At 35.5% G+C, this 19289-nt stretch overlaps 1 protein-coding gene across 1 annotated transcript in view; it reads right to left on the minus strand.

Moving 5' to 3' along the window:
- The window catches only part of PPP4R4 (protein phosphatase 4 regulatory subunit 4), a 117006-nt gene that overhangs the window by 12681 nt on the left and 85036 nt on the right, over nucleotides 1-19289 (minus strand). Inside the window, exons 15-22 of the mRNA XM_060165695.1 lie at nucleotides 14603-14708; nucleotides 12962-13109; nucleotides 10294-10438; nucleotides 7413-7454; nucleotides 7238-7312; nucleotides 1796-1865; nucleotides 1278-1361; nucleotides 880-973 (exon numbers count right to left, since the gene is read on the minus strand). Of these exons, the coding sequence (XP_060021678.1) occupies nucleotides 880-973; nucleotides 1278-1361; nucleotides 1796-1865; nucleotides 7238-7312; nucleotides 7413-7454; nucleotides 10294-10438; nucleotides 12962-13109; nucleotides 14603-14708 (764 nt within the window). The remainder of the gene's footprint in view (nucleotides 1-879; nucleotides 974-1277; nucleotides 1362-1795; nucleotides 1866-7237; nucleotides 7313-7412; nucleotides 7455-10293; nucleotides 10439-12961; nucleotides 13110-14602; nucleotides 14709-19289) is intronic.

A 19289-nucleotide genomic window follows, 5' to 3' on the forward strand; every position in this document is an offset into this window, starting at 1 on the left:
TACAATGAGGTATCACCTCACACCAGTCCGAATGGCCATCATCAAAAAATCTACAAAGAAAAATGCTGGAGAGGATGTGAAGAAAACGGAACCCTCCTACACTGTTGGTGGGAATGTAAATTGGTACAGCCACTATGGAGAACACAATGGAGGTTCCTCAAAAAACTAAAAATAGAATTACCATATGACCCAGCAATCCAGCTCCTGGGCATATACCTGGAGAAAACCATAATTCAAAAAGATACATGCACACCAATATTCACTGCAGCACTATTTACAACAGCCAGGACATGGAAGCAACCTAAATGTCCATCAACAGAGGAATAGATAAAGAAGATGTGGTACATATATACAAGGGACTATTACTCAGCCATAAAAAGGAACAAAATAGTGCCATTTGCAGAGGCATGGATAGACCTAGAGACTGTCACACAGAGTGAAGTAAGTCAGAAATAGAAAAAGGAACATTGTATAATATCACTTATAAGTGGAATCTAGAAAAATGGTACAGATGAACTTATTTGCAAAGCAGAAATAGAGACACAGATGTAGAGAACAAACTTATGGATACCAAGGGGGAAGGGAGGTCAGGATGAACTGGGAGATTGGGATTGACAATAAACACATTACTATGTATAAAACAGAAAACCAATGAGAACCTACTGTATAGCACAGGGAACTCTACTCAGTGCTCTGTGGTGACTTAAATGGGAAGGAAATCTAAAAAAGAGGGGATATATGTATACGTATAACTGATTCACTTTGCTGTACAGCAGAAACTAACACAACATTGTAAAGCAACTATACTCCAGTAAAAATTAATTTAAAATAAAGTAAAATAAAAATTAAGTCAAAATGTGAGTAGCTGACAGATCATACCCAGCACACTTGTCTAAGTTGCCATATTTTGCATGAAAAGCTTGATTATTAAAAGACTGGCTTCGAATCAATTTGGATTTCTTGATTTCTTTGCCTAGAGTAACAAGCAAAAGGAAAATGCAATTGTTTAGTTCATCAGTTCATCCTTAGCTGCCCCAACCCCATTTCCTCTCCAACTCCCACAATTTTCAGTAAAACACTGACAGGTGTAGCTTCCTTTCCTTAGCTTGACCTGACTGGTTTATCTCTTACTCCTACTGCCCATTAAGAACCACCAAAACAGCTAACAGTAAAAGGCAAAAGGTGCCTTCAAATGATATATCTCATCTCACGGAGTGACTTCCCTGTAATTATTGTTTAGGAAAGGAAAAAAGGAGACACAAAAACAAGTTTCTTACTTGTGGATGGGGTGCCAGAAGAGGGTCCAGGGACAGAAATGGGGATGTTCTTGGGCAGAGTTGTTGGTGTCTTGGTGTCTCTACCTAAAACAAACTCTGGTTTAAGTGCTATAATTTCCTCTGAGTTCTTATTAATCTCCATACACATACAAGGCAATGCAGACAATATGAATCACTATCCCTAGTGAAGCAACACTCTCTTCCAAATCTTACTTTTTATATATTTAAATATTTCAATCTTAGTTATTCAGTGATCAATTTTGCAATCTTATTGCTGTTACCAAACTTCAAACTTTCCTTTGAAGGATCTGAACCTCCACATTGATCCTCACCATTTATTCATGTACTCCTAAACCTATATCACAGTTAGCAGCCAATTTTTGAAAACAACTTTGATAAATGAAAGAAAGTGAAGTGATTTTTCATATTAAATTAAAAACTAAGCATGGTCTCTCAGCACGCTAGGATGCAACATCAGTTGGGTACCTTGGTGATAAAGACATGCGAAAACTACTTACGTTTCTTTTCAAAGGTTTTATCACTCATGGGCCTTCCATCATTTTGTTGCTTTTCTTTTTCTAATTGTTCCTATTAATAAAACAGTATCTTAGCATTAAAGGTAAGCATTAGATTTAGAAAATTGTTCTAATCAGAAATTACTCTAAGCTTTAGAGGTACAGATACAGTTCACAAAAATACATAACAGAAGTAATTTGTTTTTCCAAATTAGTGTCTAAAGAAGTCACAGTTCTTTCAGATTTGTGTTTTTTTTAACATCTACAGAATTGTGCCCTTGGAGGCTTGTCAAACTAAAACAATGAGTTTAGTATCACTGTTGTGATGAGCCGTTAATTTCTACAACGTATCTACTCATTCTCATCAGCAAAATGTGTTACTACTGGCCCTTTCCATTTCTGACTGATACATGGCAAAATAATGTTCTTCTTTTAAAAGACTGAGAGAAAAAGAAATGATCTTTTAGATATTATTTAAATGTTCTATTGAAGTATAATACACATAGAGAAGGTGCACAAATATAAGTATACAGCTCAATAAATTTTCCCAAAGTGAACACACCCATATAATCAGCTCCCAGACCAAGAAACAAAATGTTACCCAAACTCAAAGAGTTCTTTATCCCAACAGAATAGCCAAGAAAAATCAATAAACATATCAAGTTCTGAACAAACATGGCATAACCGACATGTACAGAACACTACAATCAACATTGGAGAACATACATTCTTTTCAAGTGCATGTAAAATAAAAAGGCAGAGAAAATATGCAAGATAAAAAATTTTCCACATAGAACTGGACTGCATAAAAAACTATTAAATAAAAATTCTAAAACTGAAAATAAAACATGCAAAACTGAAAAATATCACCAAGTGGGCTTAACAGTAGTGTTACCTGCGTCATCTTTTCCTCTACTATCTCGATCATATTAATCACAGTTGTCTTGAAGTCCTTGTCTGCTAACTCTAATATCAGGATCATCTGTGGATCTTTTTCTATTCTCTGATCTTTGTCTTGGGTTTATTAGGTCATTAAGTCCTAAAATGTTTTAGAGTCTGCTTATTCTCTACATCTTCTACCACTGGCAATCCTGAACTCTAATCTTTGGCTTAGACTGCTGAAATAATGCAATTTGCTTTTCAGAGGATTTCCACTTAAGTTTTTAACCTCACAGCATAATTCTCTGCAGAAAAATAGACAATATAAAAAATCAGAATTTTAGAACTGACAAATAGAGTAATGGAAATTTTAAAATCAGTGGAGAGTCTCCGCAGCCAAATGCAGAGGGCAGGAAAAGAACTGGTGACGCTGAAGATGGATCAACAGAAATTATTCACTCTGAGTAGCAGAGTTTAAGGAAAAAAAAAAAAAAGAAAGAAAGAACAAAGCCTCATGGACCTGTGGGATAGTATCAAAAGATTTAACATATGTGCAATTGGAGACCCAGAGGTATAAGAGTGAGGAACTGGGACAGAACATATATTGAAATAAATAATGGCTCAAACCTCCCCAAATTTGGGAAATGACACTCATTTACAGATTCAGGAAGCTCAGCAAATCCAAGACAGAACAAATTGGAAGCTAATCATGCCTAAAAACATCACAAGCAAACTGCTAAAGATAAAAAAGAAAAGAAAAAATCTTGGAAGTAGACAGAGACAAACAACATTATATAGAGAAGAATAATAATTCAAATGAGAACAGATATTTTATCAGATGCTATGGAGACCACAACACAGACAGAAACACTTCTTAAAGTACAGTATAAAAAAGGCTGTAAACCCAGAATTCTGTATTCAATAAAAATATCCTTTAGAGAGAAAGGCACAAATAAGACATTCTAGATAAAGGAAAATGAAGATAATTTGTTACAAAATACTTGCACTCCGAGAACTTCCAAAGAAAGTTCTTCAGGCTGAAGGGAAAGAATAAGAGGGACATTTGGTTCCTAAGCAATGAATGAAGAGCACTGGAAATGGTAAACATCTGAGTAAACACACAGGTTTACTCTCTTAAGTTCTTCAAGATACATATAACAACTTAAAGCAAAAAATATCACACTGACTGGTGGGGTTTTCAGTGCAGATGTAATTCACATGACAAGTGCAACATAAAGAACAGTATGGAGCAGGTAAAGGGTTCTGTATCACTGTTAAATAAAGTGGTACAATATTAACAAAAAGAAGACTATAAAAGGTTAGGTATGTCTGCTGTAATCTCTAGAGAAAACACCAAAAAGCAATTCAAAAAAAAAAGGGGGGGGGGCGAAGAGACAGAGAGAAACACCAATCACTAAGATAAAAATATAAAAGGGGGGCTTCCCTGATGGCGCAGTGGTTGCGAGTCCGCCTGCCGATGCAGGGGACACGGGTTCGTGCCCCGGTCCGGGAGGATCCCACATGCCGCGGAGCGGCTGGGCCTGTGAGCCATGGCTTCTGAGCCTGCGCATCCGGAGCCTGTGCTCCGCAACGGGAGAGGCCACAGCAGTGAGGGGCCCGCGTACCGGGAAAAAAAAAAAAATATATATATATATATATATATATAAAAGGGGGTATCACCATAGATTCTATATACATTAGAAGGATAATATAAGAATATTATAAACAACATATGCCAACAAATTTGACAGCTTAGATGACACGGACAAATTGGGGAGGGGAAGCAACTTATCAAATTGACAAAAAAGAAAGAAAATCTGAATAGTATTATAGCTATTAAAGTAATTGAATGAATTATCAAAATCCTTCCAAAATGAAAACTTTGAGTCTTGATAGTTTCACTAGTGAATTCTATCAAACACTCAAGGAAGGAAAAAAAACAATTTTATACAAAAGTTGTCAGAAAATAGAGGAAGTGGTAATACTATCCATCTCATTTTATGAGGCCAGAATAACTCGAATACCAAATTTAAAAGACCCAAGAAATGACCCCAAAAATTATAAACCAGTTCCCACTATGAATTTATGAATACAAAGGCAAAATTCCTTTAAATAAATTAGCCAAGCATCCAACAGCGGAGAAAAGGACAATATATCATCACCAAATAGAGTTTAACCCCAAAATATAAAATCGGTTTACCATTTGAAAAATCAATGTAACTCAGTGTTTTAACACAATGAAAGTAGAAAAACAAATATCATTTCAGGAAATGCAGAAACAGCATCTGGCAAAATTTAACAATCACTCATAAAAATTCTCAGCAGACTAGGAATAGAAGTGATAAAGGGCATCTATATAAAACCTATTGGTAACACCATACCTAATGATGAAAGATTGAACTGCTTCCCCCTAAGAACAGTAAAAAGACAAAGATGCCTACTTGCATCACTTTCATTAGTCAGAGGTCTCTTATTATACTGGAGGTCCTGGACCTTTTAATACGACAAAAAGAAAGAAATAAAAGGTACAAACACTGAACAGGAAGAAGTAATCCTACGGTACTAAAAGATGACATAATGGCTCAGGTAGACTCATGTCCTATTAAATCTAAAAACCAACTTCTACAACAAATAAGCAGACTTAGCACATTTTCAAAATACAAGGTTAATATACAAAAATCAATAGTATTCTTAAACTCCAGCAACAAAAAACCGGAAAGTAAAACTTTAAATTACAATTCCATTTATAATGCCAAGACATGTAATATACTAGAAATAAATCTAACAAAAGACTGCCTTGAACTCTACACTTAACTCTACCAAAACTAAGAAGACTAAATAAATGAAGTGGTAGACAATGTTCATGGATTGGAAGACTTAATTGTTAAGATGGCAATTCTCCAAATTGACCTACAGATCAATGCTAATTAACACAATCCTAACTAAAATTCCAGCAGGCTTTTTATAGAAATTGATAAACTGATTCTAAACATTGTATTAAGATGAAAAGGGCCTCTACTGGCCAAAGCAATTTTTTAAAAAGTTGGAAAAGTTACCCTACCTGATTTTAAGAATTACTATAAAGTTATAGCGATCAAGATAGTTTGGAATTGCCAAAAAGATAAACCTATAAATCACTGCAACAGAATGGGAGTCAAGAAACAGACATATGTATATATGGACAACTGATTTTTTTAAAAAAGGTGCTAAGGCAATTCAATGGAAGTAAAGTTTTCAATAAATGGCATTAGAATAATTGCTCACTGAGATGGAAAAAATAAACATATATAAAAATTAACTTGAAATGAATCATAGACCTAAATGTAAAACCTAAAACTAAAATTCCTAGAAGAAAACACAGGAAAAAGTCTTTATAATTTGGGGATAGACAAAAGACTCTTAGAACAAAAAAGCATGAACTATGTTAAAAGAAAAAAAGGATAAGTTGGACTTCATCAAAATTAAAAACTTCTTCTCGTCCAAAGACACCATGAAGCACAGACTCCAAGAAAATATTCATAGAATGTATCTCTGACAAAGGAGTTGTATTCAGAGTTTATAAAGAACTCTCACAACTCAATAAGAAGATAAACAAAAATCCTTTAAAATCTGAAAAGAGACTTCATCAACTAAGATATAAGGATGGCCAATACACAAAGGAAAAGATGCTCAGCCTCCTTAGGCATCAGGGATAAGCAATTTGAGATAACATTACATACCCATCCTCTCGAGCATTAGAGAGGATACGGGGTAACCGAAGCTCTCCACCACAGCCAGTGGGAATGCAAAACGGCACAGGCACTTTGTAAAACAGTCTTTGTTTTTAAGTTAAGTGTAGTTTACCATACGATCCAGCCATTCCATTCCTAAGTTATTTCCCCAAGAGAAATGAAAACTTATGTCCACTCAAAGACTTCTTCACTAATGTTTCCAAGCTAGAAGTAACCCAAATGTCCGTTAAGACATGGATAAACACGTTGTGGTATATCCGCGGTACGGACTACTACTCAGAGATAAAAAGGAATGACCTCTTTATATGCACAAAAACATGGATGAATCTCAAAGTAATCATGCTGATGGAAAGAAGCATGACCCCAAAAGGTACTAACATATGATTCAATTTATATAAATTCTAAAAAATGCAAACTAATTTACAGTGACAGAAACTAGATTAGTGGTTGCTAGGGACTAGAGTAGAAGATGTGAATCACTAAGGGGGCACAAGGAAATTTTTGAAGGAATGGCAACGTTTGGTATTTTATATTCTGGTTTCATGGGTATGTCTGTATGTCAAAATTCACCAAATTGCACACTTTAGGTATTTGCTGTTAATCATAAGTCAATCATACTTCAATAAGGTAGTTTTTTTTTTTTTAAAGGCTCTCAAATGTAGTTTTCCTTACAATTCATAAAAGAACATATTTCAAAAGGTCAGGATTCTTCTTTAGTCATTTAGGGAAAATAAAAGTAGTATGAAACTGAAAGAAATTATTGATTAGATTTAATAACAAAGCACAGTTAATACTGGTCAGAAAAGAGTACGTGTGTGTGTGTGTGAAAACATACCTTTTCCAAAAGAAGTAGCTCTTCTCTTTCTTTCTCTTGATCCAACAAATCTTTTTCATAAAATTTTTTCTGAAACTAAGTTTAAAGTTTAAAATGAAATTGTGAAACATTAATGATGAGTCTCTGCCAATTTTTAAATATTCCTTTCAACATAAGGTAAAGAGAGTGTACTCACAGCGTCCATGGACATTTCCATTCTGTCCAACTCTAACACAGTCTGCAAAGAAAATGTTTTAAATTATTCAACAGTAATTAAATTAAATCAACTAATCATTTCTCAGAAAGACTCCTTTTCCAGAGGGAGGATCAAAGAAGAGACTTCTCTACTATGTGAAAGGCTAAATTAGAAAGTCTCTAAAGTTCTTCCCAACTCTATGTTGTGTTTTTAATCAACCTCTATATATTAACACCAAGATCCACTTAAACTTTTAAAAGTTTTTCAACTTAAGAAAAGCAAGTGTAGGGCTTCCCTGGTGGAGCAGTAGTTAAGAATCCACCTGCCAGTGCAGGGGCCACAGGGCCCCTGGGCTGGGAAGATCCCACATGCCGCGGAGCAACTAAGCCCGTGCGCCACAACTACTGAGTCTGCGCTCTAGAGCCCGCGAGCCACAACTACTGAAGCCCACGCACCTAAAGCCCGTGTTCGGCAATAAGAGAAGCCACCGCAATGAGAAGCCTGCGCACCGCAACCAAGAGTAGCCCCCACTCACCACAACTAGAGAAAGCCCACGCACAGCAACAAAGATCCAACTCAGCCAAAAATAAATTAATTACATTTAAAAAAAAAAGAAAAGCAAGTGTAGAGGATTATTTTAAATACTAAACACATGCAATTTAGTTTCTAATAACGTCCTGTGCCACTCTTTTCTGAATCTTCAGAAATACAATTTTTGAATTTTTTAAAAAAACTTTTAGCTAAATATATACAAAGCTAGGTATCATTGGGCTTAATATCCTTAGTTCCTTGCCACAGAAACTTTTGATTATTATGACATTTTGACCAATAGAAAAAACTTTACTCTGAAAGCATTCTCTTAATTTAGTATTTATCTTTTCAAATACATTGGTCTGAAATAAATTATTTCAGTCAAACAATGAATGGCCCATCTAATCCAGGGTTCTGTCTCTGATAGAGGACAGTACTTTTTTACAGGAGTAACTCTGATGGCCAGGATAAAGTACATTTATTCATATGCCCAAAGCTATCCATTGCAAACATAATATTTATTTGAAGTTTTATTTTTATGCTGAAATTTATGAAAATGTTATAATTTATGGCATGAAATAGCCCTTTTAAATGAAATTACTTTTCATCTTAAAAAACTGACTATTTCATTTTTATCCCAAAGCTTTGAATAGCTAGCTTCCTGAGAGGTTCCCATACCAATACATCAGTTTGATAAACATTATACTATAGAATTTTCATGGGACAGACTGACTTCCTCACGTGACACGTTCTTAAAATAAGGACTGTACTACAGAATAATCCATTGAAAGTTAATAATCTATCAATTTAATTGTATCATTTTTGCCCCTATTTATAGGGTTAGCTTGAGTTACCTCTTCAGTTAATAAATTCTCTCAAAAAAGTAACTGTCTCACGTTTACTATTTTGAAAGTTAATTCCATTGCTTACACTTCTGTAATTAAACGGTAAAGACAGAAACAAATGTTATGTGTATCTATGTTTTTAGATTTAGATGCATGTCCAGACTCTGGGTATTTCTGATTATTTCAGTTAATGAAAGAAGAATTTACATTTCAGTAAAATAAAATTATACTAATTAATACTAAGTTATCAAATCACTTTATTAAAAAGTTCCCGGGGCTTCTCTGGTGGCACAGTGGTTGGGAGTCCGCCTGCCGATGCAGGGGCGCGGGTTCGTGCCCCGGTCCGGGAGGATCCCGCGTGCGGCGGAGCGGCTGGGTCCATGGGCCATGGCCGCTCGGCCTGCGCGTCCGGAGCTTGTGCTCCGCAACTGGAGAGGCCACAACAGTGAGAGGCCCGCGTACCGCAAAAAAAAAAAAAAAAAAAAAAAGTTCCTTATGCAACATCTGGCAATGATCTCTAGAGAAAAAAAAAAAAATCAAAGGACTCTTTTTGTTTTCCTCATCATCGACACCAAGTTACTTAACACATTAATAAATTAACTTCTCTCACTACAAATAAATGCTCAAAAACTATGTGTCCTGAACTTCACATTCAGATTCATAAAAGTAATGATTTTTTTCTTGAATTTTATTTTATTTATTTTTTTATACAGCAGGTTCTTATTAGTCATCCATTTTATACACATCAGTGTATATACATGTCAGTCCGAATCTCCCAATTCATCACAATAAAAGTAATGATTTTCATTTGATATAACCTTATAAAAATATTATATACTCAACCAAAAGATTTTGAAGACTATAAAGTATTTTAAGGTTTGACTTCACTAACCCAAATGTTTACTGTGTTAGAGTTCCAATATTGCCAAACAATCCATATAAGATCACACGCTAAAACAAAACAAACAAAAACCCGTAAGACACAATATTACATAATTGAAAAGCACTAGGGATGTATATTCAGCCCTGGCTCTGCCACTTACCAAGAAGATCTTAAGCAAACACTTGAACATTTCTAGGTCTCGAGCTTCTGCAAAGTCCAACAGATCACTGAAGGCCCTTCCAGCCCTTTCAGGGCTAAGTTTCTATCAAATGTGACTTTCCCTATTATACCAACAAAGTTTTCCCAATTCTAATCACTTATAAAGAGTCTGGTGAATGAAGTACTCATTCATTATTAGCTGAACAGTATTTACTGAGTACCTAAAATGTAAGCTCTCTCATAGAGCTTATATCACCAGTAATAAAAGATTAATGTCTCAGTGCCCTCTGGAAGGAACTTTCATATCCAATTGGAGCATACATCAACCAAATCAGTTACTAATTCTTACTCCTCTAGCAGTGATAGAAATATTTTAACATATTGCTATCCCATCAAGCTAAGATAGTGAGGCTGTGATGAACACTGCAAGAAAGGCAAATGTCATGGCAAGAGGGACGCGTACTCTTTTCACGGTGGCCAGAACATCTTTATCTTTTTCTTGACAGAGGAGTTTTCTCACACACATTTCTAACTGTTGAAGTAGATGTTTATCTGCAGGGATCTTCAGGGTAGATTTCACTTTGGGCAACAAGTAGCAAAGTTTCATTCTGCAATAAATTGACAGTATTAACTTGTGAGTGAATTTAATAACTAAGAATGACAGTCACATGAAATTGAAAGAAAACTCAAGCTTTAGCTAGCCTGAGAATTTCTTATACAACAAATGTCTATGGAAGGTCTATGATGAGTCAAGCGTTCATCATTCTGGGTGCTGAGATAACGCAGTGGAGAAAACCAACAAAATTCTCTGCTGTCACAGAGCTTACGTTCTAGTACACGGGTAGGGAGAGAGGATAAACAAATACGTAAAATGTCTGTCAAACAGTGGTAAATGCTGCAGAGAAAAATAAAGCAGGGAAAGACGACAAAGGAGTACAAGGAGGGGGATTACAAGTTCAAACCAGGTGGTCAGGGAGGCTTTTAGTCAAGATTTCACTGAAAAGATGACATTTAAGCAAAGAATGAAAGTAAATTAGGGACTAAGCCTTGTGACTATCTAGAGAAGAGCGGGGAGCTTGCCTTAGAAGTTGCCCCAAATTAACAAATTGGCCAGAACTGGCAAACTGGCTAGCACGGCTAGAACAGAGCAAAAACGAAATCAGCTGGAGGCCTCAGAGTGAAATAGGAGGCCAGTTCATCCGGGGCCTTGCAGCTCACGGTTTGGGGACTGGCTTTCATTTCGAGAGCAATGAGAAGCCACGGAGGGTTTTGCACAGCCGAGTGAAATGATGTGACTTAACGTTTGGAAAGTATCATCTGGCTACTGTATTGAGATTAGACTGTAGGTGGTCAAGGACAAAAGGGACACGGGGTGGCAGGGGGCTCTTTCAGTAATTCAGGCAAGAGATGATCCGGCCACTCTCACCTGTCATGGCTTTCATTCTACCTGCACATTTCTAAAAGTGTTGAGCAAAGCCTTTCGTATCCAAAAGCCAGTTAGTATATGGTGTTGCTGGACCCATTCGTTAGGCTGGCAGCTGCCCAAGCAGGAGAGTGAGAACCAAGACAAACTGCTATACGATCATCTCTTACTCAGAAAAACCACCAAAATTCATAGAGCAATATTCATCTTCATCTGGTTTTTGAATTAACAGGTTGCTTTCCCTTAGAGTCAATGCTATGCTGTCAGTCACACTGACTCGAGTAGAGACAATTTCACTTCCTTTCAAATAATTTTTGGGAACTGCTTGATAAATGACAATTCAACACATTGGAAGCTATTTTTCTAGAATCACAACTTCAATTTGCAAAACGTTAACAATGTGGTTGGATCCCTTAGTTATTCACCAAGAGGTAAATTCTAAAGAATTATCAACGGGGTCTTTCAATTTACTTTAAATCACTTTAAATCTCAAGTCAAGGAAACCTCAGCTCTAGTTTGTAGAGCACAGGTGAGATGCACAAAATACTAAAGCCAATGCAGTGGTACTTTCTGTATTTTCTCACCCTAAAAATACAAAACAAAACCAATGTCTAGATGTGTCCCCCTTAAATAATGCTCACAACATTCTTAGGCTGAACTTTTCAACATCTTTTGACAATTCTTCTTGGTATATTTTCTCTCAACAGCCATGCTATCAGTCTATGCTTATCGCCTGGCCAAGTCTTCCTGTTAAAAAGTATTAAATGGTTGCATGTTGTCTACAATGCACATCAGTTTTTTATAAAAGATACAAATATGTCACACAGCATGAAACTAGCATGAAGCATGGCTGGCATGTGGAAGCTCAGCAGGGAGCTCTGGAGTTCCATTCAGGAAGTCTTGGCCAACTGACTCTGTGTCTCCTACAGATGAGTTCCTCAAATTCAGAACAGAGGCATAGAGCACAAATACGAAATCTAATGGCTGAGGGTTTAAAATTCTCTTCAACTCATTATGCAATATACAAATAACTCAAACAGTATGCATGTGTGCTTAATGCCACTGAATTGTACAAAATAGTTAAAATAGTAAATTTTATGTTATGTATGTTTTACCACAATTAAAAAAAAATTAATATGCTTGTTTGGGGAGGAAAAAAAGGCAAAATACATTTATTCTTTTATTCAGTTTCCAAGCAAGCCATTTTCAGGCCCGTTTCATTTAACTTCAAGTTATTTAATCAACTCCAATTACCATTTACTGGATTTTGAAAATGTGAGACAGCTAAAAGCCTTGGAAACAGCCTTACTTCTCTGAATAAATGGGCCTGTAAAAATGGGCAGATCTTCTCCAAGCCAACTTTCAACTATTTTTTTCCTTTAGTCTTAGAAGATATAGATAAATTAATCACATCTACTCAATCTTCTCTTGATGCCAATGTGTGTATCCAAGTGGCTGGAGAAGCCTGCCAGTCTGGCTGTGAGTACTGCTATCAGCCCAATAAACTAAGGACCTGAGACAGTGTTAAAAGATCACGCTTCCAGGTCCTACTGAGGCTCAGTTAAGTCTACCAAGAATTTCAAACCGAGTATAAATTCTTCACTTGATTATTTTTAATTGACTAAGAAAATGCTTTGGCATATATTCATCACAGTAGATACATAAAAAATACAATTTTTTCAAATATTTTCTTGGATTGGTACCATACCTCACATTTGCTACTGGATCATGTGTCAGTTCAATAGCAGGTAGAAAGAAATATTTACAGAAAAATGATTTGGAAAAGATCTCTATAATAAATTCACAGGTATCCAAAAACCGGAGTCTATTCCAATAACTTTTTCCTTGGCCCAGTTCTAGAAACAACAACAAAAAATTGTAAGTTTAATTTTTCCTACATAAAATTTCATGTGAAAAAAATCACTAAGTCCATGACAATCTTTTTTATATCCACAATTTGTTTAGCAAAAACAAGAGATAAGGGGGAAAAAATCGTATTATATACCCCCAAATTAATAGCACCTGAAAAAACAGAAAAAACGTATTAAACATTGCATTCAGTTCCATGAGCATTTATTAAATATTGAATGAACATATCTACTATTTTCTGATTACCCACCATGTACTAAGTACTTTATACATATTATCTCATTAAATCCTGAAAGTCAATCCAATGGGATGAGAATAAATTTATTCCTCCTAAAAGGTAAGGATACTGAGATTCAGAGAGGTTAAAGCCACAGAGCTGGAAAGTACAGACCTAGAATTCAAATGCAGGTCTGTATAACTTCAAAATCTTTAACCAATGAAATTAACTGTTTTCTTCTTCTCGTTTCCTTAAAAATGCTTTGAAGTAAAATCACATGTAAACACGATATCACTGAAAATCATTCAGGTCAATGTTGAAAGGATAATTTTCTCTCCCTTATTACAGAAATGTTCAAAAGCAAAATTCTTAATATTTAAAACCAAATAGAATCTCCATTCAAAATAAAACATTCTAAAGGTCAGGTCCTACCACTAAAAAAATGAAAACTGAATTAAAATGCAGTAAAAAAAAAGGAAGATTAAAGTATATTGAGCATTATTTTTTCTTAAATGGAATTTTATGTACTCGAATTTTTTTGAGAAGTGGTGATCCATACTTAAAATGGTAAACTCCAATAACCAGAAAAATTCCATTACCTGCCTGTGCTGGATAACAGAGTTTAATAAAAGCATTAAGACACTACAGTCAAAGCAAGTACACAATAATTAACAAATTCACTAAGTATATATAGGTGCGCACCACTACTTCTAGAATTAACATTTTAACAAAAAGTTTTTGTCTTTGTTTTAGCCCATAGCAAATTAAAATAAATTTGCATTTGTTAATTGACAATTTTTTAAGACATTATAAACCACCTCGGCTTACCAGATTCACATTCATGTGTACTATCAAGTCTATTCAAGGGAACAAAACTCACATTCTGTGATATTTAAAATAGGAACATAAAACAAATTATTAGATTCAAGGATAGCCTACTTATATATCTTAGTTCCAAATTGTATTAATCAGGATAGAAACTGGGCTTTCAACAATAAGTATACATATTTTAACTTCTCAAGTGTAGAAATTCACAAAAGGCAGCCTAGAGTAGTCACTACTCTCATTCATCACAAATCTGATCCTGTCAAAGATTTCTAAAACAAGCCAAAAAAATTAGCCTACAAAACTCGAATGCAAATATATACCAACACTGGCCTAATTATTCATGGCAAAATGATACATAATATAAGTCAGCTCTAACTAAGGCCAACCAGTTTGTTTACTTTCTATTTTTCAAAATGAGAGACAATGATTACTTACGTTCAATTAATTTTTGAATGACCTCGTGTCTCTGTTCTTGTTTACGATTATAACGTAGAAAAATGCATAGAGTTCGTGAAGCGGCCTTTTGGACAGGTAAGACATTCTTAAAGAAATAGGGAAGACAATTAAACCAGTCTAATAGTATATACTCTGAATAATTTGGCCCCATAAATCTATTTTAAGTTATTGACTAAAAGTAAAAGCAGTATTGCCTACCTCTCAAGTCACTGTGGAAGTGTCTTCATAATTTAATGTTACCATCACTCAGGCAAATCAACTAATCTACTATCACACTACTAAGTTAATTCAATTTGGCAGTCATTTCCAAGTCATCCAGATTTGATTTATATTTGACTCTCATTTCCTTGCCACTTCATCTTAAGTGATATTCTCCCCAAATTAATCTCAACCACCTCTGGACCTTGTCACTCATTTATTCAACAAACATTTGTTAGAACATACCCTGTGTCAGGTATCTCACCAAAGATGTGCAACTTCTAAAATATAAACTCAGAGATCCCATGACCAGGTATATGTCAGATCCCTCTGGCTTAGTTCGGCCTCTTCCACCTCAATGCCATTCTTGGAGGTCCCCGGTCCATGACACAGATAAAGCTTAGAACCCAAGGGACAACATACCAATTACTCTTACCAGTGTTTTAAACTCCTTTGTCCTTTGAATTTCTGTCACACCACTGGGCAGAACCTTAATTCTAAATGAATTCAACCATTCATCTTTACTGGATTTGGGTTCAAATGATGTATTAGAGAAAAATCTCTCAATCAGATATACTGTATCCAGTATAGATTCATGTTCACCATCTTGACTTACATATAAATATTTTAACAATCAATTCTTGACGATTCAGACTATTATACTAGGATCCTTGAAATTCAAGTAGGAAAAACTATACATTGCTCAGAGAGTACTGCCTGCTACCTCCTCTCATATTTTTTTTTTAAATCTTACTTTTAAATCAATCTTTTTTTTTTTTTAAAGATGTTGGGGGTAGGAGTTTATTTATTTATTTATTTATTTTTGCTGTGTTGGGTCTTCCTTTCTGTGTGAGGGCTTTCTCTAGTTGTGGCAAGTGGGGGCCACTCTTCATCGCGGTGCGCGGGCCTCTCACTATCGCGGCCTCTTGTTGCGGAGCACAGGCTCCAGACGCGCAGGCTCAGTAGTTGTGGCTCACGGGCCTAGTTGCTCCGCGGCATGTGGGATCCTCCCAGACCAGGGCTCGAACCCATGTCCCCTGCATTAGCAGGCAGATTCTCAACCACTGCACCACCAGGGAAGCCCCTCCTCTCATATTTTATACAAGTTATTTCCATTCTATTGAGAACCATTTCATGTGGTGCTTTTAATCGAATATAAAAAAAGAATATTCACTATGAGTTACAACAGAAAATTTAAGAAATGTACATAAACAGAAATATCAGTGGAATTACGGAAAATGAATTTTAGATAAATGAACTAAATAAAAGGATGTTACTCTTTTCTTTCATTTTTTGTATACTAATAGAATTTCAAATGCATAAACACTAGTCATTTGAAATAAAAATAGTTTAAAATACGTGTATTTTATACCTCACAGTATAAGGTAATGTCTTTTGGGCCAGAAATCAAAGATAAAAGTAATTATATCAAAACAAGTAAAAGCCAGTTTAAAGAAGTCGTGCCCACTTAAGCATGCGAATAATGACTGTAATTGATTAAAACATTATTTAATATAAAATGATGAGTCTAAAAGAAAGAGACAAAAACAAAATTCATTCATCATCATTGGAAGTGGCTACTGCACCACTTCAGAGTTTTCCTAACTCCGAAAATTGATAATTAGAGGGAAAGAAATAAGAATTTACCCTCTCTTTACATTAGGAAATATATTTTAGGGTAAATAAATTACCCAAGTAGATGTAAAAAAAAGGCATTTCTCCTGAGAAGAATGCCATCAACAATGTAGAAGAAAAGACAGAATTTAAAAAATCATTTTTCTGCAAGTTATAATGAAATAACTGATCAGGCAAGGATCATCATTGGATGCTAAAACTAATGGGTAAAAGCTTGGTGGGAAACTGGGTATTCCGAGTGTTGAAGTGTCAGCTTCAGATTGTGACGCAGATCACAAGAGAGAAAACACAATTTTGCAGTAGGCTAACAGAGCTGTCCCCATCTGCACAACCACTCCTAGCTCACTTACGGAGGGACAGCCGTCCAGACACAATGCAACATAAAATACACAGCAGCATTTATGAAGTATTCTTGCCAAAAACGTTTAACCTAAAACTCGGCAAGCCCTTATCAAACCTCCAGTTTAGAAGAAATATGGAGAAGAGATAAACAAGTTAATCCATGAAGACATTCTACAGAACAACTGACTAAGTCTCTTCCTCAATTCAATGTCATGAAAAAGTGGGGAAGGGCGAAGAGGGAATCTGTTCTGGATTAAAAGAGAACTAAGAGATGTAACCACCTAAGGCAATGTATAGATCTTACTTGGATCCTATATGGAATAAAACAACTGTCACACATATTTGGGGCATAATTGGTAAATTTTAATATGAACTTTAAATGATATTAAAGATAATTGTTCATTTTGTCAAATGTAATAATTGTATCATGGTTATATAGGGCAATGTCCTTTTTTAGAGAGGAATACTGAAATGTTTAGAAATAAAAATACAATGATATCTATAATTAAAATTTTTCAGCACGATGAAATAGAAAATATGTCAGAATGTTAACAACTGTTAAACCTAGGTGATGGGTGTGTGAGGGTTCATTATAGTATTTTCTCTGCCTTTCTGCGTTTTAAATTTTTTTCATAACTAAAGCAGGAAAAAATGTTAGTTTCTGTCATTCCTCTACTCAAAACCTTCCAAAGCCTTCCCCTGTATCACAGAATACAATCCACACACTACAGCATGGCCTTCAAGCACCTGCGTGTTGTGGGCCCAGCGACCTCTCCAGCCTCATCTCTCGCTAACGACCGCCACACGGGATTCCTTGCTGCTCCTCACACAACCAAGCACACCCTGTATCACACCTTTGCATCCACTCTTCCTTTTGTGGGGACCACCTGTCCTTCAGACCTCCACGTGGTCACTCCCTTACTTGGTCCAAGCCTCTGCACAAAGCATATTTGATCAGAAAGGGCTTTTTCCTGACCACTATATTCACAATACCATCCTACGACCCTCCATCACTTTCTTCCCCTCTACGCTGCTTTTTAATTCCTCCTTGTACTTTTCATCCCTGGTGTACGATGTATGTATTATATGTGTTTGTTTTCTGTCTCTAATAGAATTTAAAGTTCTATGAGAACAGGTCCTTTGTCTTTTCATTCACTACTGTGTTCCAAGCATCCAGAATAGTACTCAGCACGTAGTAAGTGCTCAATAAATTTTGTTAAATGAATGAATATTACGACCATTAGATATGGAACTAAAAATAGAATCTTTTCTCCAGGGAATATTGAAACAGAATATAAGTGTCTTTTTTGATCATGGAAAATGTGCTATAGTGAATCACATATTTCCTTTTAAGTGTGGAATTACCTCCTTGTAAAAGAAAACATAAAGCAGATCCCTCAGGCTTGAAAGTATTTTGTTCACACTATGTCATAAATCATTTCTCTTTCCTGATAAGGGAAAGTACAAATATGGAATAATTATGTATTCTTAGCTTTCTAAACACAAAGACACCTACTAAGTAATCAGGTTGAGACAATTAAGATCAAGACCACCTGCTAATATATTTATTTTATTTTACTATTTATCACTTCCCACATGACCACCAAGTAAGAATGCAAGGTCCTTTAGTGCAGGATTCTGTCTGTCTTATTCACTCCTATATCCCCAGCTCTTAGAACAGTGCCTGACACAGCAAAGACTCGAATAATTAACTGCTGAATACAGTAATTAATAAATTCTGCTTGATTTCATGTGAAATTTTCTATGTGGTACATTCATGCATTATCCTCTGAGAAGGAACTCATTTTTGTCAATATCAATTTTTAAGATTATTACATCTATAAAATAACCTTCAACCCCTGGACTTTGCTTTGATACATGAAACAAACTTCATGTAGAGGTGTTAGGTCATAAGATATATGCCTTTTTCCTTTTTTTTTTAGTTAAGTTGTAAATGACACCAATAATGTCATTTTTTTCCTCTTTGAAGCTAAACCTGATTTGGGGTTTTTGAGATGGCTACTAGATTTTGTTATCTCACTTTTTTTGAGAACAATAAGAATTCAAAGTACTTTTTTAATAGTTTCTAAAACATATACATTATGTAGAACTTTTTTACACTTCAAAAAATGGTAGTAGGATGTCATATTCAATGTATAGTGAACTGAGGGTTAAACAATCCTCTCTGGAAATTTTAAGGAAAAAGGTAGACAACTTACTCTATGGGGAAATTTGAATACAAGTCTTTTTTTCCCCCCTACTTTGACTCTAATTTTGAGGTTATCCATAGTAGGGCATCCGTGTTTTTTGTATACATTTTATTTGTAACAAGTCACTGTTCAGGTACTATAAAAGAAAAAGAACCCAAACTAGTATTAAGGGGCTTAAGGGATACCCTTAAGGCAACAGGGCACAGCTGAGGCCATGAGACATGAAAGGTGTACATGAGAGCAAAAGGCACTTTGCAGTTGAGATCACTGACTCCTGCCAA

The sequence above is a fragment of the Lagenorhynchus albirostris genome, chromosome 1 (assembly GCF_949774975.1).
Source record: "Lagenorhynchus albirostris chromosome 1, mLagAlb1.1, whole genome shotgun sequence".
NCBI classification, from domain to species: Eukaryota; Metazoa; Chordata; class Mammalia; order Artiodactyla; family Delphinidae; genus Lagenorhynchus; species Lagenorhynchus albirostris.